This window comes from Protomyctophum bolini, assembly GCF_963924005.1.
Source record: "Protomyctophum bolini genome assembly, chromosome: 23".
Taxonomy (NCBI): Eukaryota; Metazoa; Chordata; class Actinopteri; order Myctophiformes; family Myctophidae; genus Protomyctophum; species Protomyctophum bolini.
This window is the reverse complement of record NC_137884.1, coordinates 8,053,107-8,069,894: the sequence shown is the minus strand read 5'-3', so window position 1 is coordinate 8,069,894 and position 16,788 is coordinate 8,053,107. Positions and strand designations below refer to the sequence as shown.

The 16,788-nt window shown below is 43.8% G+C and overlaps 1 protein-coding gene across 3 annotated transcripts in view; it reads left to right on the top strand.

Annotated features, from left to right (window-relative positions):
* LOC308311162 (uncharacterized protein) overlaps positions 1-5,117 on the top strand; it is a 38,566-nt gene extending 33,449 nt beyond the window's left edge. For all 3 annotated transcript variants that reach the window (XM_080757727.1, XM_080757728.1, XM_080757729.1), the window contains 2 exons: positions 430-539; positions 3,125-5,117. In XM_080757727.1, coding sequence (XP_080613853.1) covers positions 430-539; positions 3,125-3,153 — 139 coding nt within the window. In that variant the 3' untranslated portion in view covers positions 3,154-5,117. The remainder of the gene's footprint in view (positions 1-429; positions 540-3,124) is intronic.
* The last annotated feature ends 11,671 nt before the right edge of the window (positions 5,118-16,788 follow it).

The window sequence follows — 16,788 nt, the reverse complement described above, 5'->3', positions numbered from 1 at the left end:
CATGGATTAATTGCATTCAATTTAATTTACGCAGTTAACTCTGTTATTTTGACAGTCCTAACTTTTAGGTATTTGTACTTCGTCGTCACATGACCTGACGAAGATGTAACTTAAACATCGAAACGTTGTCCCTTTTTTTTTTGCACCCTGTTATATTAAACTAAGGGCCTAAATTGTCTGAGCTGCTTCCAGTGCCTTCTTTTTCGCATTCCACTACTTTTACTTCTACTACACTCCACTTGTTTCTCATACTGAGAGGATCAGAGAATCGATACACAGAAAAATGGTCCCTGCACGTTTTTTTCAGATTTTTAACGGCGTTTCTCCATCGTGTTTTTCCGGAAAACGCATCCAGTCACGTGTGCGACCACCTCAAGTGTTATTATTCTTAGAATACAATTATGATAACCTCCCGTTTCATGTTTCCAGGAGCGGCGGAGATAAACTGGAGTGCAAGTTCTTTGAGGAGCTGCTGAACATTTTGGGAAGCAAGTACCTGAGCTCTGACCCTCCGGCTGACGAGTCCCTGGACGTCACAGGTGAGAGCAATTACCACTCCTATAGTCCTAGAACCACAGATGAGAGCACGTACCACTCCTATAGTCCGAGAACCACAGGTGAGAGCACTGCCACTGACCACTCTTTTTTTATTTTGTGTTTTATTGGGGGTTTTAGCTTTTTTCAAGGAAGGATATTAATCAATTGCAGTTAAATAATTAATATATAAAAGAAAAGGGTCCCAGGTTCTAGAGAAGTTATTAAATGAGCCTCTAGAATTATATTTTTTCTAGGTGAATAAAGGATGACAGGTCTTTTAGCCAGGATGTCGTGGCAGGGGGGCTAGGATTTTTCCAGTGAAGCAAAATGCGGCGCCTTGATATGAGGGCGGCGAAGGCAACTAAATCTGCCTGACACGTACTGAATCTGCCCACCACAGGAGACACACCGAACATAGCAACTAGGGGACACAGAGGCACAGGAAAGCCAAAGACTGCGGAGAGAGTATCACAAAAGTAGTAAAAAGTAAAAAGTGTGTGTATGGTCTGGCAGGTGAGTGAAGAGTAGACACCTGGTACAGGAGTCATTAGTGTTTGGAAACATTCTGCTCAACTTGGCCTTAGTATAGACAAATTCACAGAGGCTTGCCTGGGTGCGGCTATTACTGATGTGTACCATTAAGCGCAGCAGCAGTGATTAGCTACACCTGGCCTACAGAGCACCTGCTCCATGGATTACACCTCAGTAATGGCCGCGCCCAGGGCACCCCTCTGTGAATTTGTCTATAGTGTGTCCTATGGACCACTTTGAATTGGATAAGACACATATACGGGCACATAACACAATGCGTCGAGGCGCCATCGAGGCCTGCCAGAAATACATTTTAGGCGACAATATCAACTGTAGATTTAGTCGACTAAAACTAGAGTAACAGTAAAACATTTCTGTTGACTAAAATGTGACTAAAGGCTAATGTAAATGTATTTTAAAAAATCACACCCGTGTGAAGTGAGGGGCTCTAATATATTAAAGTCTAACTCGTGTTGATTAGGTGATGTAATGGTGACAAACGTTAAACCTGTGTGGCCCTAGCGCCAACATTTTTTTAGACAAAATAATGGACACTACTGCCGGCCTGGCCTGCTGGCTGCGGGCACTGCAGTCTAGCTGTGTCCCTGCCTGACACTCACTTTACTTAGAAAATGCAACGGCAGCACGGACTGACTGTGAATTGAAATTTAAATGGACCGTGGCTGGCCTGGGCTAGGAGAGATTGGAATTGTTTTTGATAAAGCACCGAAGTGCTGTGCTGGCTGGTCTGCCTGAGGCTAGATTAGATTACATTTTTTTACTCTGGCTGCTCCCCATTCGACCGTTATCATACAGTACCATTAAATCGGCGTTATCATCCGTTATCATCACCATCGAATGGGGCCAGTATGGCCATACTCACTGTTTCAGTATGTCATTATCACCAGTGGTGACGGGTGATAATGTCACTGATGTCCTGACGGAGGCGCGCCGTGTCTAGCGCCGCCGTGCCGAGCGTTGCGACGGCCACCAGACCCGACTCAGCGCCGTCCGAGTTACGTCCCGATAGGCAGAGAATAGTATATATTTGTAGCACCTAGTTTCCATGCGCCGACAATAGAGTTGGAAATTCCAGTATGCCAGCATGGCCATACTGGCCCCATTCGATGGTGATGATAACGGATGATACCGGTCGAATTGAATAGTGTCATTTTGAGTATCCAACACCTATCACGAATGAATGGATCGGTACAATAACGTTTCCAAGAAATATATATTCAAAGATTTGCGGCACATTTTCACGATTTCTCAAAAATAGCAGGTCACCGAGTGCCGCGCTATGAGCTTGTAGATCTGCTATTTTTCAAAAGCTAAAGTATAACGTAACGCTAAAAACACCAAAAGGGGTTCCCGCCCAGAATGGGTTTTAAACGACCTGCGGCCTCTTGCGGCCGCGACCACGGATGAAGTGGCTTGGTTTCTGCTGGAGAGGCTGCTGTTGCTGCGACGGCTGCCCCAGAGGATTGTCTGCATCGGTGGTTCCCGAAATGTTTCAGTCCGTGATCCAAAACAGAAACTGATATTCCCCCAGGACACAAACTGGTGAAACTACTACTGTAATAATACTGTAACTACATGTATAAGCTCACGACGTGGCAGCGAAGCGACCCACAAATGGGTGCAGACGCCGGATGCAGACGTCGCTGAAACGCGATGCACGTTCTTAGTTTCTTACCACAGAAATGCACGTCGGGGAAACCTGGCAGCTCAAAGATTTGCTTTCTGTGGGCACAGGGGCGGCGGCAGGGGCCCACTTGTAGCGGTAATAATTAAAAAAAAAGAGCGGCCGCAAGTGGGCGGTAGTGCCCCGGGTAGAGTGGCCGCTGCCGGTAGAGCAGGCCACAAAGCTCCCAGTTCGATCGCATGGGCTCCCGCTTTGACAATGCAGCAGCGAATATATGATATAACGTCAAACAGCAAACACAGCACAACAAATTTAGTTTAGGTGCAATTCGAGCTCAATAACAATCTTCCTTTGTGTGTGTGTGTGTGTGTGTGTGTGTGTGTGTGTGTGTGTGTGTGTGTGTGTGTCCAGAATCGGGCGCCTGTCCACCATCACCATAGCAACCAGACCGTCGGTCTTCCTCGGCGGCCGTACGATGAAGATGTGGAGACGAATGACACAACCGACCCACCGCCACAGAGAGAGGGATGCAGGAAATCTCCGGGTCTTTAGCCACTTGGACATTCTGCACGCGCATGTGTCTGTGTGTGCGTGCGTGCGTGCGTGTAGGTGTGTTTGAGAGTGCACCAGAGTTAAACAAACAAAACAATTCCTGTATTGATGCACAAACATGAAAATTGTGTTTTCGTCCAGAGTGGGATGCTACTGTTTTAGTTTAGTTGTAACAATTATTCTGCCAATCGCTCTGAATGGAGATCACTTTATGTAAATGTACTTTTTTGGGGTTATTTTCACAATTTTGTAACCCATTTTTCACCCCTGTGTCAATTATCTAATGTGATCCTGGGCTCTTCTACATACCCTCCGCCAACCTGGGGAGAGCAACGGACTTGAACTCATGCTTCCTTCATGCATGAGTGTCCAAGTCGCTCCTTTACACCTGACAGGGGGGAGTTTCCCTGGTTGGATTTAGCGCGTGGAAGGAACACGGTATTCCAAACAGTTCCTTTCCCGTCCATCAGGCGCCCCGGCTGGCCAGGGGGAGGCAGTTTAGAGACCATGTCTTTTGTGAGGGTACCTACCCTAGGGGACACGGGGAGAACATACAAACTCCAAACAGAAAGGCCCTTTCACCAAACCCGCCTCGGGTATGGGCACTGATGAAGCGGAGGAGAGAACGCGCCCACACCGTCCCCAGCAGGAATCGAACCCAGGACCTTCTAGCTGTGAGGTCTTTTTTATTAATATTTGTATTTTTTAGATTTTGTTTTTTCATTGGCAGTAGTAGAATCTCAAATGCTATAACGTTAGCTTTTTCGTTGTGAATGTGTTCAGGTGAATGTTAAATACATTTGTCCATTTGTACAATATTTATAAGGGATTGAACTCTGTTTAAATAGTAATATAATAATATATTTATTTATGTTGGTTTTTGTGCATTGATTGGAGGCAATAGGACATGTCGGTCTGGCGAGTTGGAGACTGGGGTTCAATCCCTGCTCCTGCGCATCACTACACTAAGACTAGACTAAAAACTAGACTAAAATGTCAGGGAGGGACTAGTGGTTGTTAGTAGTTAGTTAGACTAATTATCATGCGATTTTAATAAACTAAATCCACAGTCGATTTTGTTGACTAAAACGGATTTTGGCGGGCCTTGATGGCGTCGTAATGGCAGATTTTACACTTTGTTGCATGCTGAAAATAGCCGATCTACAAGCTCACAACGCAGCTCTACTGGATCTCTTGTCCACTAGTCTCTCCCTAAGATTTTAGTCTAGTTTTTATTTGTTAATTTGTTTCTACTTAGTTTTCCTCAGTGAAAATTGGTAGTCGACGAACATTGTTTGTCATTGTTTTAGTCGACGAAACACTGCTCTCTCTCTCTCTCTCTCTTTCTCTCTCTAAGAACATTAATTATGACTTGTTTATATGCAGGGCCGTTCAAAGGTTCCTGCTCTGTATCACGAGTGTACCCGTTCAAGTGGAGTGGGCGGGAGGTCAGTGCGGGGCTGCATGGTTGCCAGGCAACGCTCTGTGCACACGATCGTTTCCCGTAAACAGGCCAGCGTCGTTGTTAGCATTTCATTTAATTTGGCAATCGAAAAGCCATAAAGTAACCCTCTGCCCCGCAATAAACCGGGAAATGAGAAATGAGGATGTCGTCCTACATACAGCAGCATTATACTGCTCTACACAGGGCAGGGTCCCACGTAGAGCTGGGAACAGATTAGAGAGAACATTAAGAAAACATTGTCACTGTCTGTACATGGGCAGAAGAAACATTGCCTTGGCTCCACTGTAGTACAGTACAGTAGATTCCAAATATGGGTAGGGCTGAATGGGAATTTAAGGTGCTCCAGAAATGTAAACTCATACAGCAGATTCCCACAAACCAAGGAGTCTTACCCTCGTCTATAAACTAGTTTGTACCTTGCCTTTGTAATTTGTATCTTTCTGTTAACTGTGTTTACATACTTGACTTTCTCCTGTATTAAAATATTGCAAAAAAAATTGTTCCAGTCTTAGCTTTGTGACTAAGATGCATATACTGTAGGTCAGGACTGCAGCTGTGTAAAGTGAGACGTGAGTGAAACAGAGCTGAAACTTTAGCACTGAAAACTATAAAAACACTTGTTATAGTTAAGAACTCATTATCCTATCCTAATGTGTGAAATCTGCATGCGTGCAGAATGTGCGTGTTTCAACAGCATATCTCGAGGACTGCCGAACGATCGACTTCATCGGCGTTAACCTCGTGAGACAGAAAAGTCGACCATCTGAAAAGTATGTTAATTTATCTTGGTCTGGCCTACTTTTAAACAAATTATTTCATCAATTGTGCGTGGCAGGGAGGTGATACATCTGTGGCACTGTTGAGGTGTTATGGAAGCCCAGATTTGCTTTGATAGCAGCTTTAAACTCATTTGTGTTGTTGAATCTAGTGTCTCACACCTTCCTCTTGACAATAAAACATAGATTCTCTATGTCTATGGGGTTCAGGTCAGGCCAGTTGGCTGGTCAGTTAAGCACAGTAATACCATGGTCATTGGTCAGTAATACACCCATTACTAGTTTTGGCTCTGTGGCCAGGTGCCAAGTACTGCTGGGAAAGAAAATCGGTATATCCATAAAGCTTGTCAACATACGGAAGCACACAGTGCTGTAACATATCCTAATAGATGGTTGTGTTGACTCTGGAATTGATAAAACACAGTGATGATTTGAGGCCATGTTATCTGGTGTTGGTCGTACTGACAGTGAAAACTTCACACTGGAGTCAACACAGCCATCTACCAGGATATTTTAGAGCACTTTGTGCTCCAGTATGTTGACAAGCTTTATGGAGATGCTGATTTTCCTTTCTAGCTCGATGTGGCACCTGCCCACGGTGCCAAAACTACTAGTAATTGATGTACTGACCATGGTATTACTGTCTGACCTGAACCCCACAGAGAATCTATGTTTTATTGTAGCCCCAGACCACGTATTGAGTGCATAAAGTAACATACTTTTCAGATGGTCGACATTTCTGTAGTACAAAAAGTATTTTTTTTGTGATTAGGAAATGTTTTGAGGTAGGATTTCTTTGATTTTCATAACCTGTATGCCATAATCATCAAGATTAAAACAAAACCATATATTTATTTGAAAACTTTAGTTACTATATAGTTTGTAGATTTGGATTATTATTACAAAACACATTATTAGACCACATCAAAGCCCCGTTGGACACAAAGTGAGGAGGCAGAGGCAGGAGATATATTAAATCCCACTGGTGGGCTTTTATTCCAAAAATCACAGTGTCCATAATATACGCCCCAACAATAAAAGCATGCCTTCAGCGCAGGCGTTAGGGCCGATTCATACTCCTATTTTACCGCTGTTTCGGCGCTGTAGTGCCGAAATGATTTTGGCTCGTCAAAATTTTCAGGAGCACCCAAGTGCCGACTTTAGGACGGTACCCCCCCCCCCCCCCCCAAACCTCAAATGACGTCACATTGTAGGCTCTACTGAGCCGAACCGACTTTTATTCGGCTCTAAAATAGGAGTATGAATCGGCCCTTACCCTGACCAACTCTCATAGAGCACCGAAGTCTGGCGTGCCGTCAATATCGCTAGAGGGAACTAAGGGCCGAAACAGCGGTAAAATAGGAGTCCACGGGTTCCTGTACTTTTTTATTTGTATTATAATCCCCATAGGGAGATTTTAGATCACCTAATATAAGAACTGCGTTTGAAAAATAAACTGAAATCATCCCTGCTGTTTCACTAATATGGACATGGATTCAACTAACTGTGAGAAAATGTTGCTGCTGCCGAATTAGTTACATTTTAGCTAGAAACAGACTGTATCAAATATGAGTGATTGATACAGGGACACCTCCCCGACAATATTGCAGAGACAGTTTGTTTATTTTCGGACCACAATTCTTATATGAGACGATTTTAAGATGACCCAATGTTAGAAAAACTTCCGCGGACCCAGGGGATGAGCGAGTGATGGCAGGAATTTGGCGCTCTATTACAGACTGAGAGCAGCCTTTTATTACCAGGTCTTATTACTTAACTTAAGACCTGGAGGCCTGATCAATGCCATTTGGCTATTCCGAGTGGCCAAAGAGCATTGACCCTGCCTCCAGGTCTTAAGTTAAGTAATAAGACCTGGTACTTAAGACACGCAAAATACAGCCCTGGGAGTATGAGGAAGACAGGAGAGAACAAGTAGTATTGAGAACCACAGCCATGACATTTACATTCTTAGAACTCAGGTTACCATTATTTATCACAACTACAACTGCCATTATAATGTCATGTGTTTCAGTGTGTGTGTGTTTCACTATTTAGGGTCTGTATACCTTTGTTATCCCACGGGGGGGAATTCTATTCTCATCGCAGACTACGAGAGAACCAGTCACGCTTTTTGGGGGGGAAGGTATTATTCTTCCGGTTTGAGGGAAAGGATGTTTTCTTTTCCCTTTTCCCCTCCTTTATGATGATGATTTCCTGTATGTCTCTAAATGTTATGATGAATTGAACAAGGTGGACCCTCTTGTAAACAAGTGTAGTGTCGTCCACTCACAGTTAAAAGTTTTTTTATTGAGCTGTGCTTGAAATTTACTGTGAAATACTTCAATCAATCAATTCTGGTTTAGAGGGTTCCGGGCCTGGTGAGTCATGATGACTATACAAAACAATACTACAACATGAAGATGTCATCCGGTGCCGACCGGATCACACACTATTTTACACAGACCAGGCTTTCCTCCGAGGTGGAAAGCCTGGTGTAGCGAGGTTAATACATAACAAACCCATAGCACAACCCCTCCAAACTCAATGACTTGTCTCATATACTTATGTCAGGAGATACACAATAAAACATTATGTGATATTATTGCACATGCTGAATAATGTTTGCATTTCTTTCCAAAGTCCTGTAACGTATATAACGGAGATTAAGAGGACCTCCGTTCACAAGCCCTTTATACATTTCGGCCATTTGAAAATAGCCGATCTGCAAGCCCACAATGCGTCACGATGTGAGGCATTGTGAGCTTGTAGATCTGCAATCTTCAAAAGATTACATTACACATTTGAAAACTTGAACATTCTGTACAATAAGTACTTTTACCGTTGGTACTTTTAAGTACTTTGAAGATAATACTTTTGTACTTTTTAGTACAATTTGACTTCCAGACCTTTACTTGTAACAGAGTATTTCTATATTGCGGTATTGATACTTTCACTTAAGTAAAACATCTGAGTACTGTTTTCCAGTACTGCGTGCTGTGCACTACGGCTGACAGGCAACTCCATACATGGTCATGAAAGGAAAAGAAACAGATGGATACAATGTGTATTGCATAAGAGACCAGTGGTTTTCACCCGTGTGTGTGTGTGTGTGTGTGTGTGTGTGTGTGTGTGTGTGTGTGTGTGTGTGTGTGTGTGTGTGTGTGTGTGTGTGTGTGTGCGCGCGCGCGCGCACGTGAGGGAGAGGGGTCTGTGTTTGTGGAAAGTGTGATGTAATTTGCATCACAGCAAAATGCTGCGCAATAACAGAATGTCATACAAAAGCAATATTTGTACAGTAAATATGACAATTAAATCGTTAATCGCAATCATTAAGCCTAGGCGTCCATCCATCGGCCGAGGTCATCGCTATGTTCCGCATGGGAGCAACGAAGTCGGACGTCAAGTCTGACACGGGTCCGTGTACTTTTATATTTGTATTGTTATCCCCATATAGGGGGATCTTAGATCGCCTCATAAGAACTGTGTTTGACAAATAAACAAATCAAATCATCCCGGCAGTTTCACTGAATCAACTGACTGAGAGAATAATAATGTCACTGCTGCCGAATTAGTTAAAATGTTCGCTAGAAACGGACTGCATCAAATATGAGTGACTGACTCTCTTAAAACGATACAGAGACACCTCCCCGACAATGTCGCCGATACAGTTTGTTCATATTTGGACCACAATTCTTACGAGGCGATTTTAAGACGACCCCCATGTTATTATTCCTCCATAGAGAACAAACTTCCCGCGAACCCCTTGGAACCTGCAGGGGATTGAGCGAGTGACGACAGGACTTTGGCGCTATCTGTCGGGCTCCCCGGTCCTAGCCGTTGTAATCCTGGCAGAAGTTGACGGCGGGCGGGTAGGGCAGCAGGAAGACGCGGTGTCCGTTCTCCAGCTGCCGCTGGGGGGTCATCCGGGCCCAGTCCAGGCCCTCGATCAGCCGGGGCCCGTCGGGCAGCGGAGCGTCCACGGGCACGTGCACCACGTAGAAGGGCTTGGAGACGAACTCGTGGGGCTCGTTGCACTTGAACACGGCGGTGTACGGCGGCGGGTCGAAGACCACCATCCTCTCCAGCTCCTCCATGGGGACCAGCAGCATGGGGCACTCGTTGCTCTCGTACCAGCCCACCCGCGCCTCCTCGTCCTCCTCGTCGGCCTCGGACGTCGGCCCTTCCTCCACGGCCTCGCCGTTGAGGCTGCGAGATGTATTATCAAGGAGGAGAAAGAGTGTGTCCGCAACACTGGTAAGGATACTCGGCTCCACTGGTTTATTAACCCATTCTGACCTGGGATCAGATTCTAAAAATGTCTTCTACATCCTGACAGTTTTCTGAAAAGGCTATGTTTCTATGTCAGTGGTTCTTCAATTTTTCAAAAATAGCAGATCTACAAGCTCATAGCGCCCCACCGAGTGGCGCGTTATGAGCTTGTAGATCTGCTATTTTTCAATGGCTAAAGCATAACATAATGCTAACACCAAAATGGGTTAAGATTCAACGTTTCCATCACTGGGATCTATTTCTGAAGAAGATCCCAGTGTTCGAATCATTGAATCTTAATAAACCAGTGGAGCCGAGTGTCTTTACCAGTGTTGCAGACTCTATTTTTTCCTCCTGTATTGCCATTTGTCCAGCACCATGGGCTAGAGTGGATCACCTTTGCAAGATATATCGACACATACGGGTTGCATGTGTTTGGTCAAACAGGTCCGACACCCTACCCAAAACCCTAACCTAACCCTAACGTCACAGGGAAGCCACGTGTTAGTTTTAACCTGCCACAGATTAGTTTTAACCTGCCACGGATGTCGGTTTAGCGGTGTTGTCGGACTAATGCCTGTTAGTATGTCTATACATCGCGCCTAACAGTCAATCGTTGGAGTACGCGTCGCTCAGGCTCTCCTTCAGTCTCTTGAGCAGGCCTCCAACTGTGTTGGTCTTTATCTCAACGAGACAAAAACTGAATACGTAAATGTATGCAAATCCAACAAACGGCTGGATGGCACTTACGCCTTCTAATGAGAGCACAAAATCTCTCTTGGAAGAGGCACACATCTACTTCTCAAATATAACCTTCCCTGTGTTTCCTCACTAGTCCGATCCAGAAGAACACTGGCCACTGCTACAGAGCTGATCATGAGGTTATATCTTCCCTTCTTCTCAGGAATCCTGCCTCAAAGCAGACCAGAGGTAGAAAACTGTCGTTCCCCTGATGTCATCTGGGACACATGCATCAGTAAGCAGGAACTGGGGATGGCAATGAAGGACCGGGAAGTCTGGCGTGGCATTGTGAAATCCATGATCTTGACCGCGGTCGAAAAATGATAATGATGTATGTCTACCCAACGCATGCACCCCTCATCGTGAGGTAATATAAAGTACATATCACGAGAAATGGCATTTATCGAGGTAAATAAATGGCATATTATTATGTCCTATTTGCCGATTGAGCAATCCCATCGGCAAAGCACCGTGAAGGAGTGGAGATTGAAGTATATAATTCAAGTTGAGCACCTCTCCGCCCCTCATAACGGAACGTTTACTGCACTTCCCCGTTGCCCCTCGTGAAACTACTAAAGGACAATTTTATTTTCCCTCATGAATGGTCTAACCTGAGACCTGAGATCAGATTCTAAAAATGTCTTCTACATCCCGACAGTTTTCTGAAAAAGCTATGTTTCTATGTCAGTGGTTCTTCGATTTTTCAAAAATAGCAGACCTACAAGATAGATCTGCTATTTTTCAATAGCTAAAGCATAACATAATGCTAACACTAAAAGGGGTTCCCAACTTCCCGCCCAAAATGGGTAATATCATTATTGCGTTTAGACTATGTGCAATTATGCAACTCAAAGTTCAGAGGCATTATATTGCCTTTTGTTAGGTGCTGTGGTTTTTGTACTTTTTATGTGTCTATGGACTAGTTAACATTAGTCTAATAGACTCCCAGATGTGGTTAGAATATTCAAATACTGTATGTCTTCCCTGTGTATTTTTGGTTTCTTCCTGAAAGCTGAAAGCCTTTGAGTCAAAAGGCCCAATCGAAATACACTGCTTTAGTGACATCATAACGGGGTGAAAACCAGGTATACTTAATGAACTGCATAGTGAGTGTGGCTGTGGCCACATGAACAAATATTTTTTATCACTTTCTATACACTTTTTTGAAGAAGATTTTTTTATATCTTCCTCGTAGTATAATCATAGTTGAACATGAACATGTTTAGGGGCTGGGATCACGGCAATCCATCTTTAACCTGAAGCAAAAAGATTATCGTGAGTGATATCGTTATCGAGGTATTCGACAACGTTATGGAATAACATTGCATGCTTTTCTAACATGCTGCAGCCTTACTGGCCGTGGGCCTTGCTGTTGGGCCTCATCCTGATGTATACACAGACCACTCCTCTAATGATAACTTTCTGGCCGTGAGCGTTGCTGTTTGGCCTCATCTTGATATGATATATGATATAGTACTTTATTGTCAGTTCACACTGAAATTTGTCTTGCGACCCAGAAGCCAAGTATTATGCAGAACACATATACACACATTTGACATAACACAAAGAACAAGACAATTTACATACATAAAGACATGTCTTCATGTCTTTATGTATGTATGTTTCTGACCGTGAGCTTTGCTGTTTGCAGGGCTGGACTGGCCACAGGGCATACCGGGCATTTCCCCGGTGGGCCGCGACCGTAGGGGGGCCGCCATGATTAAAAAAGAATAAAACAATACATAAAGGGGGATAACTTACTGGCCGTGGGCCTTGCAGCTGTTTGGCCTCATCCTGATACTCCTCTAATGATAACTTACTGTCTGTGAGCCTTGCTGTTGCTCCTGATGTACACCACAGGGACTCTCTGGCTCTTGTATCTCCTCTCGGCCGCCTCGCGGTGGAGAACATAGAGCAGGTCCACCACTTGAAGCACGATGGCCACCTGAGCACGACGAGAGAACACGTTTTTCATTCCTTCAGTGTGTGTGTTGGCGACCGTGCAAAACAGATAACCGCAAACCCTTTTCACATCAAGACCCGTCGTTTATTCGGCATTTGAGCCACGGGCGACCATTTGATGACATTTAGCCTCTCGAGATACACAACTAAAGAATATTTTGTTGTCGTTGGATAATGTTTTGTCCACAATTCCCTGCTGTATTGATGTTGGTACCATTAGGAGAGATAACAGGCAAACAATCAATATAACAATTATTTTACATTCTCTAATTGTGTAGACTAGTTGTGAATTAAGCAATGTAACTCTTGACAGCATAAAATGAATTTTACGCTCTCAAAAGCTAAAGATCTAATAAGGGTCCATTTGGTTACCAAAAATAATTTAACTGGGGACCACCTGGAACCCCCACAAGGACCACTGGTTGAAAACCACTGACACAATCGATTGTGAGAAGAATAAGAATAATCATTAATTAATAATAATTTATTCCAAAAGAAAATCTAAACAATTGTGTTGATTTGTATATATATATAAATGTAACTCTTATTTAAAAAAAACATGATGCATGCCGTTATCGATAGAATAAATAGCTATTAAAGAAGATATAGATAATCGATAGTCGCAACCTTATACATTCAGAACAGTGTCATCATCACAGTGAATGAGATCTAAGAATGAGATGTATAAGACTCAATCTTAATTATTTATTGTTATTATCCAAGGCACACACAGTGATGAACAAAGAGAACAACTGGTTAATGGAGTCCAGTCGTCCATAATGAGACAGAGTCATACTGTATAACTTTTTCCAATTAAATAAAAGTTATTCTTATATGACCTTTTTACTGGTATATTTGTCACAATAACCATTCCATATACCGTAAATGTATTTATTTCACGTTTTACTTTAACATGCAGGCAACGGAAATAAAGACCTGTATAGTCTTTATTTTTGTCATTTAAGTACCGTTTCTGGCAGCGTGTGCTAGGAGCTCAGTTTACCGTAGATTATTGCTGTAATGACAACAGAGCTACGAGACAAAATAAAAATAAACGACTAAAACGATTGTTATACAGTATGACTTTCAAAATAACTATACTAAATTGTTTTACATTGTTATACACTGACCACAGCATGACTTTGACATTTTTCCCAAGTCGTTGGGCTGGGAAACACTACAGTTGGTAGCTGGGTCAATATTCATGAAACTCACACAAATATCTACAAGCTCACAACGCATCGCGATATGACACACTCTGAGCTTATGTAGATCATCTACCTTTTGCTACTTTTTACTTAACAGTCTTGTACGAAGAAGTAGGACATTCATTCATTGTGAAAAAAGGAAAAATTCATACAGAATAAATACAGGGAATTAGGTTTCTGCCCAACAGCAATCCTTGGTCACGATTAATTGAGTTGAATGATTTTCTTTGTTGGATAAGATGTTGTGCACAATTCCATGCTGTGTTGATGTTGGTACCAGGAGAGATAACAGGTAAACTTTGATCAAAATAACAATTCTTCTCCTCCAATTGTATCGACTAGATGTTTAGACGCAGCCACAGCACACAGCAGGAGTCCACAGCGCGGCGCTGGCCAAGCGCCACCCTTCGATGTCAGCAGGCAAGATGGCCTTGGTTCCGAAATTCAGGGAAGGTGAGGTTGACTCTTATTTTCTGGCCTTTGAGCGAATTGCTATACCACAGTACGGTGGCCAAGAGACCACCGTACTGTGGTATAGCAATTCATAGCAAGGGACCTATTATTACAATGTCATTTGGTGGGCAAGGCCCAAGACGTCTGTGCCGGTCTTTCTGTCGAACAGAGCCTGGACTATGACATTGGTTGAAAGCCACTGGCCTCTAGTCTAGACATTTGACGAGCTAGTTGTTTTTGGAGGCATTTCACATTTTTTCCCAAGTCGGAGGCTTATAACGAATGGTCTCTGGCAGGAAAAAGGCTGCTAGATCGGCTTCATCGAGAGGTTCGGCTCCAAAGGGCACCAGCGATGAGTCTTCATCCACGTACACCACATAGAAGGTGTACGTGCCGTGGTCGTTATGCATCAGACACATACATGTATATGAGCTGATTCCCTTCACCGGGGGAGGGTCCAGTTCCTTCCGCAGTGTCTTCCACTCTGACGCGGAGAAGTCCCGCATTGGACGAGGAGGGAAATCTGGTAACATCCTTGCTAATTTTTCAGTCATCACTACTTTTGCTTTCCCCTGTCTTTTCTCCCCCTCTTTTTCTTCTTCTCCTGTGTCCATCGTCGGAAGGTTTTGGTTTTCATCCTCCATTTTGTACACATCAGACTTTGGCACTTTCTTCTTGACAAACACCACCGACACAGTGTCCTCTCTCATCTGCTCCTTAAAGCACTCATAGCACAACATGCACATCGCCTGTAGATACAAAACAAAGTAAACATATATATTCATTATTTTAATCAATATTACGTTAGCTCGTTTGCCGAGGAGTGTATTGGCTTGTAAACTAAAACCATAAACAAACAGACAGACAGAAATGACAGTGTAAATAATATGGAAATTGGAAATTGGTGAAGGAATTACCATGAAATGAACATGGATGAACATTAGGATGATGAGGTTGCAGACGGCACCGTAGATGCCACAGATGACAATCTACACATGGGACAAACCAGCGTTAATCTCTCGTGAAACATAAATGATCAAAATATCCTTATTGTAAGTTATAACAATGGTTCTACTTCAGTCAATAACGGTACAGTTGAATGATTTTTTTTTGTTTTGTTTTTGTAAAGGTGAAATTGTTTTATATGCTTCCAACATTTGCAGTTTCACAGAAAACGGAGAAAGGATATACAAGAAAGGAAACAAGGGACCAAGTCAGACAACGGGAAGAGACGAGAGAGCACGGTTAAAAATAACAATGGATAACATAGCATTACAGAAGGCAGAAATGCTCCCTGTGCAGGTGAGAACCACATTGTTGCAGGTGAGAACCACATTGTTGCAGGTGAGAACCACTTTGTTGCTGTGCAGGTGAGAACCACATTGTTGCAGGTGAGAACCACTTTGTTGCTGTGCAGGTGAGAACCACATTGTTGCAGGTGAGAACCACTTTGTTGCTGTGCAGGTGAGAACCACTTTGTTGCTGTGCAGGTGAGAACCACTTTGTTGCAGTTGAGAACCACTTTGTTGCAGGTGAGAACCACTTTGTTGCAGTTGAGAACCACTTTGTTGCAGGTGAGAACCACTTTGTTGCAGGTGAGAACCACTTTGTTGCAGGTGAGAACCACTTTGTTGCAGTTGAGAACCACTTTGTTGCAGGTGAGAACCACTTTGTTGCAGTTGAGAACCACTTTGTTGCAGGTGAGAACCACTTTGTTGCAGGTGAGAACCACTTTGTTGCAGGTGAGAACCACTTTGTTGCAGGTGAGAACCACTTTGTTGCAGGTGAGAACCACTTTGTTGCAGGTGAGAACCACTTTGTTGCAGTTGAGAACCACTTTGTTGCAGGTGAGAACCACTTTGTTGCAGGTGAGAACCACTTTGTTGTAGGTGAGAACAACTGTTGCTGTCGGGCAGAAACCTTGCATCTCCATAGTTAAACTTTGTATATGTTTTTTTCATGCGTTAATGTCCTAGTTCGTTGTATAAAGGTGTTGTGCAATAGTAGCGAAAATAGACTACCAAACTTCCTTTGAAACTTTCTGAAAGTGAAAGTTGTTACTGTAAGAGTGGTGGGCTATTCACAATATATTCGGATAGAGTGTCCGCCCTGACATTAGGACGTTCGGGGTTCGATCCCCGACAAGACTGGGTCATACCAAAGACTGGGAGCGGCAGTGGCTCAGGGGTAGAGTGGCCGGATGGGAAACGGAAGCTTCCCAGTTCGAACCCGGGCTTCCCGAGCAGAACCCGAACAGTGTCGAAGTGTCCTTGAGCAAGACTCAAGGATTTCCTCCGCCATCGGTGTGTGACAATGTAATTAAATGCACCGTGTGCCTACGTAATGTCAGTCGTTATGTGTGTAAGGATGTGGAAGATAAGGGCCTTCGCTCTGCTGATTCTGTGGATTATACACTCCTGTGGAAGATGCCTGTCAGTCGAACTTCAGACTCAACAATTCGACAACACAAACAACTGGCGTGGGGCGGCGCCCAGACTCGCCTGTGTGTACAACCGAGATGTGCTGCTGTCACTACGGCCGGAGCCTCGCACAGCGAACAACAACAACCACGTCTGTCTGTCAGTGTTGAACAACATCCCCGAGGAGTTGATCCGACACAGAAGGAAAAGGAAACGAGGAAGAAAGGCC